An 18,984-nucleotide genomic window follows, 5' to 3' on the forward strand; every position below is an offset into this window, starting at 1 on the left:
TAGGTTAGAACTGAAAGTTTAAAACTCTTGCACATTAAAATACGAGTAGTTAACAATTGGTTTGTTTCTTGAAGTTTATGTGAGATGCTTGATGTAAAATTATTTCCCTCCAAAGAAAGGATTCCTCCATTAGGTGACATAGCCATTTTTTTTTTTTTTTTTCCTGGAAAAGATTTGGATTTGCTAAGGGAATTTATCCCAAGGACCAAGCTGCTTCACATGGCATGAAGCAATCGCTCGCTTTTAGTTCACCTCATTCCTCATTTTGTTTTCACCTTGGTTCAAGTTTCATCTCGAAGGAAGCTTGCTCTGATTAATACTTGCAGTTCTCAGTATGTCAGCACATTTTTTGAAACTACCTCTAGCTTCTACGCATACATTAGCTTATAATTTATGCCTGTGAATTGTGCTCTGTGCCTCATCCTTCTTGCTAGATTACAGATTACACATAAGGGCATGGATTATCTCATTTTCAAACTCAGATTAAGCACTCAATCTATATTTACTTCTTCTAATAAGAATTTACTTATATTTGAAATAGTCTAAATAAGTAAATAATGACTATGTCTATCCTTTCAAAATCACATACAATATAAAAGAATTTAGGAGCAGTTATATGAAATTTTTAATTTAGTATTCTTCCACGATTAGTATTTCCTATCACAATATGCACTATGCACTAAAATTCCAAAAGGACCAAAAGTATCCTTAAATCAGATTAGAAAAAAATGCATAAGAATATTTATCTCTTCTCAGGTACTTTCCCAGAAAAACAAGTCACTTTTTAAAAGTCACGAAGGAAACATAGATTTTACAATATAAGAATATAAAGCTTTTACACACAACAAAATCATACGTTTTCATGAGCATGTTCCTTGTAGCACTGTTTCTAGAAACAACCTTGCTCTGCAACCCAATATATGAAAACTTAACCCAGAAATGTATCAACAGATGATTAGTTACATTACTTAAAAAAAGAAATATCAAGATGCTATTCTGATAATATGGCTATTTATTGGTGTTATATATTGACCTAAAAATATGACATATTGGTAAAAAAGGAAAATATTAAAAATCAGCATAAGGTAATTCTATTTTATAAAATAAAAAATATTTTGACATGTATACCACATATTAATATTGATCTCTTGGTGTCCAGATTAGAAATATAAAAAAATTTTTTTTCCTTTTCTGTATTTTCTGAATTTTTACAGTGGACATGTATTGTAATATTTAAAACAAAAAATAAAGTCACCTTGATTTTGAAAAAATTCTTAAGAAACAAAAAGAACTGGGAACAAATTTTTCAAAATTAAGAAAAGGGGAACGTAAAAAATGAGACAAATGAATATTAGAAGCATTATATAATAAACTGCTATCCCCACTCTTCATCAAAATTCCAATTAAAAAAGTACAAGGGATATGAAAAATACTCACAGAGGAAGAAACATAAATGATCAATAAACATTTATAAAACATTCAATTTCCTTATTATTCAAAGAAATGCCTAATAAAACATCTACTGTATGCCTACACTACACCAGGTAGTGGAATTCATCCTTTACATTATGGTCTCAATTAATCCTACAAGGTAAGTGTTTATTCCCTTTTCTCTGGGAGGTAAATATGAGGTTTAATAATTCGCCTAAGGTCACCTAAATGGTGATTAGCCAAGCCCAGACACAAACACTGGTCTGTCCAACTCTAAAGGGGTTGTCCCACCCACTGTGCAACATGGCCCCTCACTCCTTTTTTGAAAAACCTCTCACTTCTTTTTGTCACAAACTGGTATATACATGTATATACTGAGCAGAATTTAGTGCACTACTTGAGCAAAGTCATACACATTAACAGCCTTAACAGGGTTCATAGTCTTTGGACCAGCAATCCCCTTTTAGACATCTCAACTAAGAAAATCATGAAAAAATTCCGATTTATGTATAAAATTATTATTATATTATCCATTACATTTAAAAAGAGTTTAAAATTCTGATGAATTATTATTCATACAAATGATTCAATTAAAATTATGTTTCCCGAGTATTTACTGATGTAGAAAAGTGTTCATCAGATAATATTAAGTAAAAAAAGCAGGATGTAAAACTGTATGCGTCTATATATATATATATATATACACATATGTATATCACTCACAATATAAATGCAAGGTAACATACACATTTACCTACACATGGAAAATGACTGAAAGGAAACATGTCAAAAGTTAACGATAGTTATAGTTAGCCAGACGGTAATGTTACAGGAAATTTTTTTCCTTAATTCTTCTTTGCATTTATATCCAAATGCCCTATATTGAGGATATCTTATATACAGAATTTCAAAAATATAAATGTTAATTGTAAAGTACATATTACTATCAGGTATTTTATTTCTACAGTACTTTTCTGCTTTGCATATTTTATGTGTATGCTTTTCTTTGTTTATAATAGTAATTTGCCTACCAACTTCCAATGTTCAATAAAAATTTAGTATATGTACATGGACAGCATCTTTTATCTGTCTAGAGTCCATGATATATTGAAAGAACTAGCAGTTTGCAAAGTTCAAAGAGTAAACTTACGAGCTTCTATGTTAGCTTTAGATTACATTTGTGGCGTGATTGTCCTAGTGTCATATAAAAAGAAAATTGATTCTAATCCATTTTCATAGAAAATTTAGGTAATTTCTGCCTTTACAGAAGCATGAACTTCTCACTGCATTTTTATATACCAGTTATACTGTGTAATTACATTTTCATGAAGTATAATATTTTACTACGATAATTAGGATTACAGTGATAATTGCTTTTTAAGGAAAAAACATGACCCCTTAATTTTTTACTCTTTTAGAGTCTCATTCAACTTTTGGTAATAATTAGCAGAGGCCAATATCAGTTTCTTCTTGTAGAATATAATTTTTGTAGCATCCCAAACTAACATCATCTAAACATGCCAGGGAAAAAAAATAGTTCAACCGGGTATGTGTTCTTTACTTCAATTAAACTCACACAGTTGGATACCTACTGTTGCCAAAACAGTAATATAATTTATACATTATAGTCCACACAGTAAAACTACACTAAAAGTCATTTAACAATATTTATAACACCATAAAATACAGTGTTAAAATATATGAACTGCAATATGTAGCAAAATTATAAAATTTGTTTCTCATCATCAGTGATTAAAACCAGGATCATTGCTCTAGCCTCAATACCCACAACCCTGGTGACAGATTAGAATTCAAATCTTAATGATCAATTTACAATTAACAAGATAGAAGTGAAACAAATTAAACCAACCATTATATATAACGAGACCCAGCGGACTCCCATTGTTCCTCTTAATTACAAAACGCAAATCACAAATACACAATGGGTAGTGTTAGACATCAGTCCACGAACCTAGCAACCCAGAAAGTGACAATGATAGAAAAGAAAGAGAAGCAAAACCATGCAGACCCCAGTTCTATGCTCTATATCCTTTTCTTTTCACTGGGGCAAAAGTGTTGAGAGGTGAAAACCTAGCACATGCTGGATCTCCATTCTGCAGCTGGCAGAGGCTCCCTTCCTAGCCGGTGCCCAACCTCTCTGAGCTCTTCCCAGGCCACGTTTTAGATTGCACTGCAAACATTTTACTGCTGATTCATCCAAGTGCCTGGGGAGAGGGAACACCTCCTTCACTTTGATAAAGAAAAGTCACAGTTGCACCAAAGATATTTAAATATCTCCATTTACCAACTTCAGAAACAACCCTACCACTGTAATAAGCTCTCAGAGTCCTGGGGAATAAAGACAAAAGGAAGCTGAAGTTTATGTGAGTTTCATCTAAAATCAGCCAGAATGTCTGCCTAGTGCCAATTAAAAACAAAATGGAATTACTTGTCTTGTCTGGTGCTCAAAAACAAGCTATATAAAATGCATGGAATTGGCAGTTCACTTTTAGTTTTAAAATGGGATGTGCCATTCACAAACCCTGGGGTTACAGACACCACCGGAGCAGTGTGGAAGGCATACTGTGCAGGAAGTACCGGCTCTTCACTGTGGAGGGCTTGCAGACAGCAGAAGCAATAGGCACAGCCATAATGCGACTTACATCTACTTGGGGAGAAACACATATAACAGGACACACACACGGAGGAACCATTTCTAAACACTTTCATAAAGCAGCCTAGCATGAGGATGGGATAGAGAGTAAGAGTGTCTGGGATTGGTGCTCCTGGATTGTCAGCTTTCCCAGTGATTCTTCAGGGGCTCTAGTCAGAGGACTAGATCTGTGAGTTTAAAAAAAAAAAAAAAGCTTATTTTAAATGGTATGAATCCATTTATTTAGTATGGGATTTTGAATAACATGAAACTCTTAGACAAAAAAACTGTTTAAATTGTTGGTCAACATGAAATAAATACACTTACTTTCAGGAAAAATTTTACTGCAGTACTCTGAGGAAAACCTGGATTAAAATTACCATATGGTCTAAATAATTATTTTAGAGACTGTGCTTTCACAATGACAACAGTTTAGAAAGCTCAAAAAACTTCAGGATTTCCTCACCTCAAAGCACAGGGGGAATTGTTTACCCTAAAAGTTTAGTAGAGGGTATGTAGAGGCTCACTCCTGGAGGGCTTCTACAAGGCTTAATAAATGTATAGCTTTACTTTAAAAGAAACACTCTGAGCCCTTCAAGTTTTATAGGTGTTTTCAAAGCAAAGGTAATATCAAAATGGAGTGTCTTTCATGTAGGAAGCCAGAGTGAAATGAGAAATTAAGAGTGAACAAACGAACAACGTCCCCCCAAATCACAATTTATCCTATTTATAATGCTAATTTCTTGTGAGACACACAAAATGTACATTTTGTAAATTTTAGGGGCACTTAAAAGTTTTAACAGTAATAAGTTACAACTTATCCAGTCTTTATTATTTGCTAGGTTTTAGTTTCGGATCAACTTATAAAGTTACAGTAGATGCGTATTTTAACTCTTCAGACTTGCAAGACAAGGTACCAGAGCAGGAGCTGAAACACAACCAAATCCACATTTTCCTGATCCTGCATTGCCTTCAAAAAGGTTTTCCATTGTGGTATAGACTTTATGTCTGTCAGAGAATTATGGCACTCAGACTCTGGCAAAGACAATAATAGCTAGGTGAAGTGAGACCCTTAAAATGATACCATCAATGAGAGCAATAGCACCTACTGTATACTTCTATGGGTCAAGCATGGTGTTAGGTGCTATGTATATGTGTGTACCTATATACGTCTTTCTAAATTTCTAATTCCCACCATAATCCTGCAACATAGTTTTTAAAAGGTTTTTACAGATGGAGAAGCTGAGGTTTGGAGAAATTAAGCGATGTACGCAAGGTTATGAAGCTAATTGGCAGAGCAAGATTCAAACCTTGTTCCTTCTGAATTCCAAAGTGTTTTTTACTGCACACTGCCTGTCATCAACAAAGGAATAGTCTGGAATCAGAGTCAGATCAGGATACAGGGGGTAGTAGCACCATGCTTGTTTGTTTCATTCATTCATTCAGTAAATATGTATCAGGTGCCAGCTGTGTATCAGACATAAAGGAACACATTCAATTTACAAAGTAGCAGTCAGGAGCTAGAATCAGAAGTGAGAGGAGTTGAAGAGAAGACACGATGAGGTTCAAGTTCACTAGACTAGTACAGGGTAAATTGATAGACTTAGAGCAGGGGAAAGAAGGCCTCAGGGCACATGGCACAGGTTAACCCAGGCTCACAGGTTAACCCTCACATGCCAAGTATGCTTACTTCTCCATGGAAATATAAAGATTAATTTTTCTTTCCTAAACTTTCCCATCGTAACTACTTTGGCCTGGATTTTCTTTAGTAGTAGATATAAAATAATTATACTTATTGTAAGAAAGATCATAGGCTTTGGAACCAGAAATGTCTAAGTTAGAATTCTAGTGCTTCTACTTACTAGCTATTTAAACACTCTGAGTATTGGTTTCCTCCTCTGTAAAAGAAGATAATAATTCATGTCTCAAGCTGTTGTGAGAATTAAATAATATATAGCAAGCATATAGCTTCTCTTTCTCTTTTATAAACTTCAATTTCCTCAATTATGTCTCCTTAGACAGCAAGATAATTAATCAATAATCAATCCCAAAGCAATCTTAAGATAACACAATCTTTTAAGACCCAATTCAAAATAATTTTTTTTTAAATTATTAATCCAGTTTGTATCTATATGAGGTAAATCAAATATTTCTAGTTAGGAATACCTCCTGTTGATATATTATGAGGGTCTCATCCATGGCAAAATTATTTGGGTTTCCTTGTCAAATTTCCTGAAAATACTGGGTATTTTGGTACCCTAAGCCTTTTCCCATCCCAAACAAGATACTTAATTAGTATTCGCTAAGAAGGTGCATGTTCAGAGCACATTCTGGGTGGTTATAGGAGCTTCTGCCTTCCTGTGAGCAGAAAGAATTGGATTCATAAGCCCCCTGATTTTCAAAAAAATTCAGGGATGGGGATTCCATAAGGTAAGCCAGCTTATTGATGCAGGAACCCAAGATAGGGCTCAGAGTGATCAGACATGCTCTGACCCTCCTAGAAATTCTTTCTGAATAATAAACCTAAGTCAGTAGTTGGTTTGCTGAGCCCTATTGCTTGTTCTTTGATGATCTAAGTGAGTTTCAGAAAAGTATGCAAGAGAAGATACACAGATTATTTTCCCATTAGGTTATACTGTAATGCGACATTTTATACCTAGCTAGTTAAATGAATGATTTCTTTTGAGTTCAAGTCAAAGTGATTCTGTTCAACATCATTCATTTACAAGAGGAAATCACAGTTCAAGCAGGTCAAATAAATTTGTCCAAGATTACACAGCTACTATCAGAGCTAAGGTGAGAACTCAGGCTTCTTAGAATTTAGAATATAAATAATTCATTTATTGAGATAATATGATTAGAAAATGTACAGAAAAAAATTCATTAAGAACCCAGTCAGTGGATTTATAAAAGAACATGTACCTACAAAATCAATGATGGCTATTTTATTAAAATAAAACAATTTTAGGAGAAAGAAAAGATGGTTTTGGTTTATTTCAAAATATCATCTACTTTTATTTTTATACAGTCATATTTTACCCATTATCATTTGCCTTAAAGATAGCTTTTATGTGTTCATGGAGAACTATGATAATAGACTAAAATATGTTAGCTGTGTTAAAATATGACTTTAGAACTGCTTGATTTATCTGCATCCTTTATTAAAAGGATGCCATCTTGACCTTTGTGCTCTGAAATTTCATAGTTTTCAATTCTGAACATTAAAAAAGTCAAATTATAGTATGTATACCTAATTATGAAAAAACATCAAGGTGTCTGTATGGACAATTAAGAAAATTTTCATGGAGAGAAAATGTTTTTTTACAGGAAATATGTCAATACATATCTAATTTTGACATTAGACTATAAAATAATGAAAATGCCATCTTTTAAGAAAAAAATTACAGTATTCATATAAACAGTGCTCTGAAAGTATTGTATAATATTACCCACCTGCTTTTCTGAGAGATTTGTTCCAGTTTCTTGGCTAATGTGCAGCACTCTTCCTTTAACTTTGTCAGAAATGAATTCTGGGAGGTCAGCAATGAATACTGTTCATTTTCTAGAAATAACAATAACCACCCCCCCAACAACATAAGATGTTTATGGTTGTAGCTCTGCAGCGCTTCCACATGTATAGTGGTAAAAGTGCTAAGACAACCACACTTTTCCTATAAGACACTAGATCACTTTTATGGTCCTAGGTCAAAGGAATGCTCATCTGGCAAGACACTAAATCTTGTGAGACATTTACTTCCCTAATAATTACACACCAGAAACATTTTTGATCATATCAGCTTTGTGTAATTTTTAACATGTTAATAAATTGTCAAATACCTCAAGTGGAGTCATAGATGCTTATATCTTTGTAATATGCAATATATTTTTACTTTGATAATTTTACTATAAACAGAATGTCAAATTTATCACAACCAGATAATTCAAAACTAAAATAATTGAGGAACTCTTTCTACACTGTAATTCATGCTTTATGTTTCATATCTGCTCACATATTTCACTACCCCCATCTTGCATATACTTCTCTAATCATAAAAGAAAAATATATAACTTTCTTATTTTATTGGAAATAAATAATTTTCCTTATCTACTTAGTGTGAGCTTCAATGAAGATCTGATCAAAGAAACTGAACGGAGTATGTATTTTTGTGCAAAACAAAAGGAAGTATTCTCATGGTGGCTCAGTTAATATCTTATCTAGCACTCAGAGATACTGCCCAAGACTCCTTGATTGCTGGGATCCTGCTAGTGGTGGAGGCAAACAATAATTCATCCTGTAATCTTCTCCTTTTGTTTTTAGTGGAAAAACAACTACCAAGCCTGGTGAATTTTCATTTCTTCTGGCCAAACACTGTGAGAAGAAAATCTCTACTGAAAGTGATGGAGTGAATTATGTGGATCAATATGACATTTGCCTCTTTATTAGCAAACAGATTATTTAATGAATTCTACATTAGCAATTTTTCACTTACAGGATAAGCAACCACTTATTACCATGTCATCAAATATAGTATACATTAAATCACATGAAAATTATCTTTAGGTGAAAGGTTTAACAGGCCCTTTCTTTTCGGTTTTAGACAATGACTGACAAAAAAGCATATAGCATACAAAGCAAAATAAATCAAGGCACTAAAAATTAAGCAACATTTTTCTGGAAGAAACAGGATCAATTAAACTTTTGTTTTAATAGTACAATCAGCTTGGTGTATGTGGTGTGGAATTATAATGACTGACACTGTCTTGTTTTGACTAACACTGTCTGTGAACACACAACTCAAAAGTGAAAGGAACTACATAATGCTCCGACTGAACAAATCAAACTGCCTATTTTCAAAGTGCATTTTACTTTCAAATTAAAGGTAAAGAGTTACTGGCCAACTCAGTCTGCAGAATAGTGCCAATGTGATGAAAGATGGCAATTTTTAGCCAAGCTGCCAGCTGTGGTCAATGCCTTGTATTAGTGAATTTTAACAGCAGTTGTGAGAACTTGAAGAATGCAAAGGATTAAACATCACTCTAGACTGGGTTGGGGGAGGTGGGGAAATCATACAAATGCTAAAAATGTTCGAAGCTGCAAAGATTAAATAAAGGAACATATCAATTTGGAGCCACTGAATTACATCCAGCTGCGACAGTGAATTAAGAACCGATTAATGGCTAAAGCTTTTCTCCAGTTTGGATGCTGAAGCAAACTCATTAGGCTTTTAGAGTAGCTATAATGTGTGTACTGTGGGAACTGTTCAATGCTATTCAGGAGACTCTAACTGTAAGCTCAGAGCATTTCCCGCAGAGCTTCTGATGCTATTTTCTTTATATAACATGTGTGCCTGAAAACCCAGCCAAAAACAAGCCCTTTGTTTTTCTACTTTGTTGTGGTCTCTCTCAGCTTTACGTTTCTTGAACACAGGTAAATAAACTCATAATCCAGATGGTGCAACAGATGTGAGAGCAGCACTCTGAAATCAACAGACAGTGGGCAATACTTTCCATTTTCTCTTTTAAACGCTAACTAATATGTAATTCGGAATCTCCGGTGTAGTTAGCATCTGCTCCCTTCGGCCAGCCAAAGGTTACAGGTGTTCCTGATGTCATTTCACAGTAAGGCGTGGGCCTGGCTTGTGAGCAAGTGCCCAGGCTCTAATCTTTCCCTACCACCTACCAGTTTTGTCATGCTGGGCCTCCATTTGCTGTATCTTCTGTGTCAGCTCCTGCTCTCTTTGCTGGGCCTGAAGGGCTTGGGCCTTTGCATCGTTGCTAAAGCTCTGCTGAATGCTATCTTTTTCCAGTCTACAAGGCAGAGAGGAGACAGACAGAAATTTAAACTACAGATGCACTAATCCCCATCATTTCCCCTACAGACCACAGAGAGCTGATACGTAGTAAATGGTTAAGCATAGGTAGACAACAATCTTTCTACAGACTCCCCCTTACTTAAGGCAGAAAATCCAAAGGACCTTTCATACAATGTTAAATACTTGCCATAAATCCAAATGGACTAAAGTAAGCAACTTTAAAAATCAAAAAATCATGACAACTGAATAATGCCATTTTGTAACTTCAAAACACAAACACCATTCTCTATAACATTCTCAATGTTACGTATGCCAATTAATCTTTTTTCTTTTGAATGGTCAATATTTCCTAAAGATCCTGAAGTTACAGGAACAGCATGACTCAATACACCCAAAACTTAAATTCTTGAAACTAAGTTTTGTAGATCACCTCTGCTTTTCCTCCCAAACTTAAAACGGAATCTCAAATATAACGTAGGAGATTCTATCTGGAGGCAAGTAAATGATTCTGCAGTACCACATGCATGTTTTCATTAAATATTTTCACACATTAGGCCATGTAATGTGAATATAAATATGAATATGAAAATAAAAAACTTCTCCCAGCACTTCATAATAAGATCCCTTTTGGGTCACACTGAAAGAAATTGCAGGATGAGAAGCTTCTGTAGTCAAAGACGATGTATCTCACCCCACTGTGACTGGATATTAACCAGTGGATGGGTCAATATCCAATCACAGTGGATCCTAAAGAGAGAAACTTCCTAAACAATTAGAACCTGAAGAATGCAAAAGACCTCATCACTAGCACCACTGTGAATAATGATACTGTGTGTGAGCTCACACACATAAACACACACACACACACACACACACATACACACATTAGGTTGGTTCTTTATTCTCTAAATATGGGTAAGTGATATGAAAGTTTCCTTCAATTAACTGGCTTAGTTATTTCTAACTCCTAATCTTCTTGTGGGCATTTCTCATCCATGCTGCTTTAGTTTACTAATTGAGATATTCACTGTCTTGTCTTGCCAAACTAAAAATAAACAGTTCCATAAAGCTATCACTACTAGTCTATGTACTGCTGTGGAACTTCAAATCACTGGCTTCTAATCATAAAGCAACATAAGGAAAGTCTGTATTGAAATCGGTCAATGCATGTGGTAATGTTGTAGTATAAAATTCCAGAATGAAAATACACCCACACCTCAATCAAATGGATAATCAGGGGGCCACGCTAAATGTGAAATAAGGTCCCTTCTGGTACTTCTAGTAACAACACCCCGTGGACTTGCTCCAAGGTCTTGCCTCACACTCAGTTCCAAACTGGTATACTGCAACACATGGATGGTCCGTCGAGGCCACTTTTTGCCTCCCCAGTCATACCACGTATTTTCCGGCCATGGAAAGCTGCACATGTCTCTGCGTTTTGCTGGGATGTTTTTTTCCCCCGCCCACCTCACCCCTCTCTGCCTCCCACCAACCCGTCACCCCTGCTCAATGTATACTGCTCCTTTAGGACCTGCTCAAAATTCCCCTCCTCTCTTTCCCCTCTCTCCTAAATTAACTGTTCTTTCTACAGTGACATCAGTATATGCTGTGTATGTATGTATCCTACTAAGATAGCATTCATCACACTTTGGTTATTGGTTTACTTGTCTGTCCCTTTTTGCCATCTTTGTCTCTCTATACCATGAACCCAGCTCAGTACATGGCACACAGGAAGTGGGCAGTGAATGTTTAATGAACGGATGTTCTTATATACTTGCCATAGGGGAAAGAAGGCTGCACTCTTTAAGTGAAGCTGAAGAATCTGCTCAAGTCTTATATGAGGAGGCAAAAACTTTCCAGACGTGAAAAAAAAGAGAGAAGAGTGTATGGAAGAGAATGGCTCTAAAGGTGTTGCCAGATGGAGATGCTCCTGCTGAAGGGGTCAGCTTGAAGAGAGCACTGTGGATTCTTTCACTGAGTAACCATCCCCAAGACAGAATCCTAGCTAGAGCAGGGGATATAGGTCGGGAGACCTAGGACTCTGAGATCCCCAGTAATCGGGTGACCAAAAAATGCATTGTTCAAAGCCAATACCCATTTGAGAGTGAAAAGGGGCATTATTAATAATTAATCATAAGTAATTATACCAAGACAAACAGTCATAACTGGGACTACCCTTTGTAAACTGGGGCTTATGGTTCACTTACACAAAGGGGCTGCCAGTCTCACCAGTAATTTTCAGAATGAGGAACCTAATTACTGATCTCCTAAATTTACTAGAGAAAAGAACTACTGTCTTATTGTAGTTCTCCTTCTAAAACAATTTAAAAGAATGCTCTACCAACAAATGTTGTTACACATCAACTTTTGTTTCTTGACTCCTTGCCCAACTTTTACTCTGTTTAAGAAACTACACATTTTATTTTCAATTACATAAAAACACGACGTATTTTTGCTTTCCTACCTTCTTTATATACCCCTTTCCTTCTATGTTGCCCTCTCACCTTGCAGGTTCTTTCTGACTTAGCAGGTTTTTTATAAAACCTTAACATTTTAGAACTGAGAAGGAATCTCAAATTTGTTTAATCAAATCCTCTCACATTATAGTAGGAAAAAAAAAAGGAGGGTCATAAAGAATTAGAAATCTTCTCAAAGGTTATTGTAAATGCTGTAAAGGCAGAGATGGGATTCGAAATATTTTGATTTAGGAACCTTATTTTATAACACTCTACAGGTAATGCAATAATGGGTTGAAAGAATTAATAAAAATCACTTAGTTATCCAAGGAAGTGATCAGAGAAGAATCCAAACCAATTCATTTAATATTTAACATAACTCTGAAAGACACTCTGTTAGGCACAGGTCAAACAAAGATACATAAATATGGCACAGTCTCTGTCCTAATAGGGAATTCAAAATGGCCAAAATAGAAGCTAAAAGGTGAAATATACCACAAGAAATGTACTAGGGAATAAAACTACTAAAGCATAGAAAAATAAGAAGTCAATTCCAGCTGGGTGTGAGAGCCTTGTGAAAGATAGCTGGGCCAGGCTTCCCCAAATGGTTTTCATTCAGTTCTTACTCAAAATATTGATGATCTCACTTAACCAAACTTATAGTTACCATATTTTACAAATTGGAATAAAAGCAATGGCAGTAAAGAAGAATTTCTTGGTTGTTATTAAAATAAGGCTGAAAGATGTATTCATAATAGCTAAAACCTGGAAACAACCTAAATGTCCATTAACTGCTAAATAGATAAACAAATCGTGGTATAGCCTTAAAATAGAATACTAGAAATAGTAGTAATAAAATAGTAATAAAAAGCTATTGTTACATATGACACCTAGGTGAATCTCAAAGACAGTAGTATGCTTAAAGAAGCCAGGTACCGAAGACGTATTTTATGATTTCATTTATGTGAAATTCTAGAAAAGTAAACAATAGTGTGACTGGTCAGTATTTCCAGGACCTGGAGGTAGGGGATGGGCATGAGGGAACTTTGGGGTTGATAGAAATGTTCTATATCATGGTTATGATGGTTCTGTAACTATGTACATTTGTCAAAACACACTTAATTGCAAACTCAAAATTGGTGATTTTTATTATATTTAAATTTACCTCAGTAGAGCTGACTTTAAAAAGGAGAAAATGTATTAGAATAGGAATATCCACCTTTTCCTCCAAGTTATCCACATCACCTGTGGCAACACATGGGCGTGTGGGCCAGGTCGATGTTTACTTGATGACAATTGAGAGTTAAAAGGAGGGAACAAGTACTGGGTAGGCCTCAAACACAGACTAAGCATACATTGAGGTTTAGTCTCTCCTTTTTTCTGATTATAATGCTGGCTGATTATATTTTCTGAAATGTCATTTACCATCCCATTTAAAAAATGGGATTGAAGAATTAACTTTACATTTCTAATCCTCAACTTTTCCGTATCATTTATTATTTTAAATCTTGCTATTTAGAAAAATCCATGTCACCGAGCAAAGATGATTAATGAGATTTTTTTTAAAGTACATTTAAAATTTTACTACTACATTAAAGGACTGAAAGTTTCTGACGATCCTAAAATTCACCAGTGAGTGTGGCACGGAAATGATGAAAGCCTCAAGTCTAACCTGAGGACAAGGACGTGGTGTTGCCAGTGATTTGAGACACCAATCCTGTCTGCCATGTTTCTATTCACCTTTTTACTAGTGACTGAAGTATTAGACACACAACCCTTTTGGTTAAAAGGTGTTTCCTTTTTAAAGTAAAATATAGAGAGCTTTGCAACAGTAGCATATTGGTGTAACAAAATGTATGAGACCATTTATAACATACTTACTAGCTGAGAGCCATTTTTGATGGAATTACAGAGAGAAGCAGCAGGGAGGTGCGGGGTGCTGTTGTGAGTTAAGATACATGATGTCCACTTGTCCCAATAATGGTGATATTATCTTTGATCACTTGGTTGATGTTATTGGTGTGCTGGAAAATGTTTAATAATTGATTTGGGGGGGGTATCCCTCATTTGCAGTGTTTACCAATTTTCATTGTAAATACTTCTACCAGGTCCTATTTTAATAATATGATTATTATCTATTATTCTTGTGCACTTCTTGGCTTCCTATTCCTACAAGATGTTCCAGTTTCATCTTGTACTGTCCTTTACCAGTCTTGGAATCAGCATTTGCTCAAGGAGCTCTTGTGCCTTTTGGTGGAGAATGGTATTTAGAAATCAAGATCTGTCACTAGGTGGTACTCATTGCTACTGACAAGTCTTGGCTTCTAGGTCACCTTAGTAGACAGAGCCAGTATATGAATATACATATGAATATATAAATATAAATATGAATATTTGTCTATACGTCTTTATATGAATATATACACACACATTCAAATTGATGTCTGTAATTCCAATCCAATAACATAGATAGAACCTAGTCTTCCCTCTTTCCCTAAGTGTAACATTATTCCTCAACAGTGAGAAACTTGGAATCCATTCTTTAACATACTCATTTTCTCAAACTTAGTATACACAGAAGTGCTTTCTAAGTTGCTAATCTACTATGGAAATCAAATCTATGAGTAACTAGAATTAAATATTTCCTTATAGTTTTTTGTTTTGCTTTTTTAAAAATTGAACTATAGTTGATTTACAATATTGTGTTAGTTCAGGTGTACAGCCAAGTGATTCAGATTCTTTTCCATTGTAGGTTATTACAAGATATTGAATATAGTTCCCTGTGCTATACAGTAAATCCTTGTTTTTATCTGTTTTATATGTAGCAGTATCTATCTATTAATGCTTTTTTTTAAAAGCATACACACCATTTTTTCACTTGATTCTCTTTGTGTTCTGGGAAAACCACATCTTAAGAGGCAATGGAGGGACTTCCCTGGTGGCACAGTGGTTAAGAATCTGCCTGCCAATGCAGGGGACATGGGTTCGATCCCTGGTCCGGGAAGATCCCACATGCCACAGAGCAACTAAGCCCATGCACCACAACTACTGAGCCCGTGCGCCACAACTACTGAAGTCCGTGCACCACAACTACTGAGCCCACGTGCTGCAACTACTGAAGCCCGCATGCCTAGAGCCTGTGCTCCACAACAAGAGAAGCCATTGCATTGAGAAGCCTGCGCACCGCAACAAAGAGTAGCCCTCGCTCGCCACAACTAGAGAAAGCCCACACACAGCAACGAAGACCCAACGCAGCCAAAATAATAATAATAATAATAAATTAAAAAATAAAAATAAAAAAAAGAGGCAATGGGGTACAGTAGAAAACTCACAGAGCTAGAGGATCCAAGTATAGTATCTACCTCCTTGTTACCTATGTGATCATGAACAAGTAACTTAATTCTTTTAATCCAGGGGTTCTTCCTGAAAATAGGGCAGGAAAAAAGCCTACTTTAAGGGTTAATAATTTTAGTAACCTATTATTTACTAACGTTTAGCATAAGCTAAGCTCTTTACATGTATTCTTTTATTTAATCTCAAACAACCCTAAGAGGTAGGTTCTCTTATTATCCTCACTTTATAAATGAGGAAACTGAGGTCTAGAGAGGGTGTACAATTTGTTCAAAGTCCCCCAGTTATTAAGGGACATAGCCAGGAAATTCAGGCCTACCTGAATCTAAAGTCCATAGTATGAATCTCTATGCTTCAATATCTTACTCTGTCAGGGATGCAGAGAAATGAGATAAAGGATAACAAGAGTCTTATTTCAATTATCCATGTGTGTGTGTGTGTGTGTGTGTGTGTGTGTGTGTGTCATTTACTACCCATATTATCCATCTTGATAGCCAATCCCAAGCTAGTCCTCCTTCTCCTTTCCCATTTGTCCCATATGTTATTGGAACACTTCCTCCTACAATGACACCATCAATTAGTTGTATCCTCCTTAAAGAAATATATTGACTTTTGCAAAAACATTAAAAGGCACATAAATACATCTCCTGCCTCAAGCTTATCACAGACTCCTAGGAAAGATAAGACGTACACATCTTAATTGGAATGTAAGTGCCTGAAGAATAGAGACCTTTGTTTTGCTCATTAATTTATTCCAAGAGCCTGGAATGGTGCGTGGAATACAGTTGTGCAGTCAACAAATATTTGATGAATGAATGAACGCGTGAATGAATGAATGAACAACTATTAAGGGACAGAAAATACTAAGTATCCTTACAGGTTTAAGGATCCTCCTACCTACTGATTAGAAGAAGAGAATGGGATAAAATAATCCCTATTTTGGCCAATAATTTAATTTAGTTTTATTATTGTTATTGATAATAACAACAAAATAAAAACAAAGTAAAATCAGTAGACAGAATGATATCTTCCATGTTTGAGAAGAACCAAAATCCTGTACCTGTTTACTATTAACAAGGACTATGTTCTCATATTTGAGCAAATGTAGAAATACAGGGATGGAACAAATAGGGAAAGGAAAATACAAGAGGGCTAGGATTCAGTAATCCCTACTTCCTCAAGCATGCAAAAAACTTCATGGCATTATACAGATTTCCTAGAGGAAATTATTTCTATTTTCTTCCCTGCAAAGTATATCAGAATTTTAAGTACAATGTTGAAAGTTGAGTTATCAGATCAGAGCGTGAGTCACTTCTAGGAAAGGAAGCAGAAACAAAGGAGGTCAACTTCTTTCAAAGGAATAAACACAAAAGAAAGGAAATAATTCACAGAAAATTTCCTAAAAATATTTTTCCCTCCAAAAATGTTCTCTTATAGTATCTCCAAAATAATTTGAAAACTCTAACCTTCAAGGCCAAGGAGGTGTGCTAGACTCTATATTGCCAGCTTCTATTACACCTTCTGAATAACTCACATTTACTTAAGACAAAAACCACAGACTTTTACCATCTCATCATCTTCCAGTGTCTGTGCTTTCTATTTTACAAAGCACAGTCAGATGCATTGACCTCTTTATTCTTCATAATAATTCTGTAAGGCAGGGAGATGGAGCAGATATCCTTGTTTGACAGATGAAGTTACTCAAGCTCAGAGAATTAAGAGATTTGCTCAACACCGCACAGCTACTAGTAAGTTTGGTGTCCTTTCCATTCCACGGCATTGCCTTACATGAGGAGTTTAGTAAAATTCTATTGCTCATCCAATTCAACAAATACTTAAACACCAATTTGTGCCAGGCACAAAAGTGTGGGGATGCATCAGTATACAAGATACAGACCATGACCTTCCCCTCGAAGAGTTCATGGTCTAGTGAAGAAAATAGACAAGAAAAAACAACTAAAATAGTAAGGTAAATAATAAAATGGAGCTAAATTCCTGCTATCATACAGTGGATAGGACAGGAGTTGGGGAGTTGCTAGGCACAGTGAGGGAGGATTTCAGGAAGCTTAAAATATTAGAGGCTTAAAATGAGTAGTAATTAGCCATATAAAGAAAGAGAGGAATATTGTTACAAGTGAAGTGGACAACTGGTGCAAAGGCCCAGGAAAGAGAGAGAATCAGGTGCCTTTGGAAAACTGCAAACAGTTTTGGCACGAGTGGAGGGTGGAATATATGTGTTGTGGGGTAGAAGCGAGCAGTTGGTGGAGGGGAGACTGAAGAAAGATGAGACTGGAGATGTAGGCAGGAGCCAGAACATGAAGCTATTTTTAAGGACTTCATCCTCAGGGAAATAGGGAGCCAATGTAGGGTTTTAAGCAGGGGAGTGTTGTGATCACACTCGAGCTTTAGAAAGATCACTCTGGCTGCAGTGTGGGGAACAGATGGGGAAGGGACAACATTAGAAGCAGGGAGAGCACTTATTACTACAGCAATAGCAAGAGCAATTTTGGTAATTGTTTCTTAGATATAGTAGATATCATAGATAGATACTGAGACTGAATAGCCATCAAGTGCACATTTCAGGATTTTCAGCCTTGAAATTTCTTAAGTAGCTCAGAGGTCTCAGATGCATTAAGCGCTTGTCTTGATCAAAGTTCCTGGGAGAATGTTAGGCCCTCCTATATTCTATTTTACAATACCATGGGCCCAATTCTAAAGACTAAAGAATAAGAACAAGCATGCTTTTGCATGAAATAAATTAGACCATGATTTTGCCTTTGCATCTTCATATTGTCAAAATATTCATATTTCCATCTCTGACTTTTCTGTGTAAACTAATCACATGGGTCCACTCTTGCCTTTCCTCTCTGAAAAATATCAGTTTACCTACATATTCCCAATAATTAATTAATCCTTCTGATGAGTAACTTCAAATTAGATATCAGTAGGATCAATATGTATTATAATGGCATTTCTGTAACCTCTCAATGGATTTGCATCACTGTCAAATTGTAGTACAATTGACTGAAAGAGTTTATATTCTATTATTAAAATGTTTTGGAATTAATGTCTAGGATCCATTTTTAAATGGGGAACATGTTGATTACTTTGTGGCTATTAAATTTATTCAGAAATATGCTATAATAGCAAGAGTTACAATTATTAAATACCTGTCATAATGTCTCATTTCTCAAGCATAACAGAGTAATGCTTCATTTATCTGGAATGTTGGGAGATGAGCCATTCCACGAGAGAGAATTTTCCAGGTATTAGACCCATA

General features: G+C 35.5%; 1 protein-coding gene across 9 annotated transcripts in view; it reads right to left on the bottom strand.

Annotated features, from left to right (window-relative positions):
* SDCCAG8 (SHH signaling and ciliogenesis regulator SDCCAG8) overlaps positions 1 to 18,984 on the bottom strand; it is a 273,722-nt gene that overhangs the window by 82,902 nt on the left and 171,836 nt on the right. For 8 of the 9 annotated variants that reach the window (XM_061187382.1, XM_061187380.1, XM_061187385.1 and 5 more), the window contains 2 exons: positions 9,765 to 9,892; positions 7,538 to 7,646 (listed from right to left, as the gene is read on the bottom strand). In XM_061187382.1, coding sequence (XP_061043365.1) covers positions 7,538 to 7,646; positions 9,765 to 9,892 — 237 coding nt within the window. The remainder of the gene's footprint in view (positions 1 to 7,537; positions 7,647 to 9,764; positions 9,893 to 18,984) is intronic. The other variant, XM_061187387.1, reaches the window with a different exon arrangement.

The sequence above is a fragment of the Eubalaena glacialis genome, chromosome 3, assembly GCF_028564815.1.
Source record: "Eubalaena glacialis isolate mEubGla1 chromosome 3, mEubGla1.1.hap2.+ XY, whole genome shotgun sequence".
Taxonomy (NCBI): Eukaryota; Metazoa; Chordata; class Mammalia; order Artiodactyla; family Balaenidae; genus Eubalaena; species Eubalaena glacialis.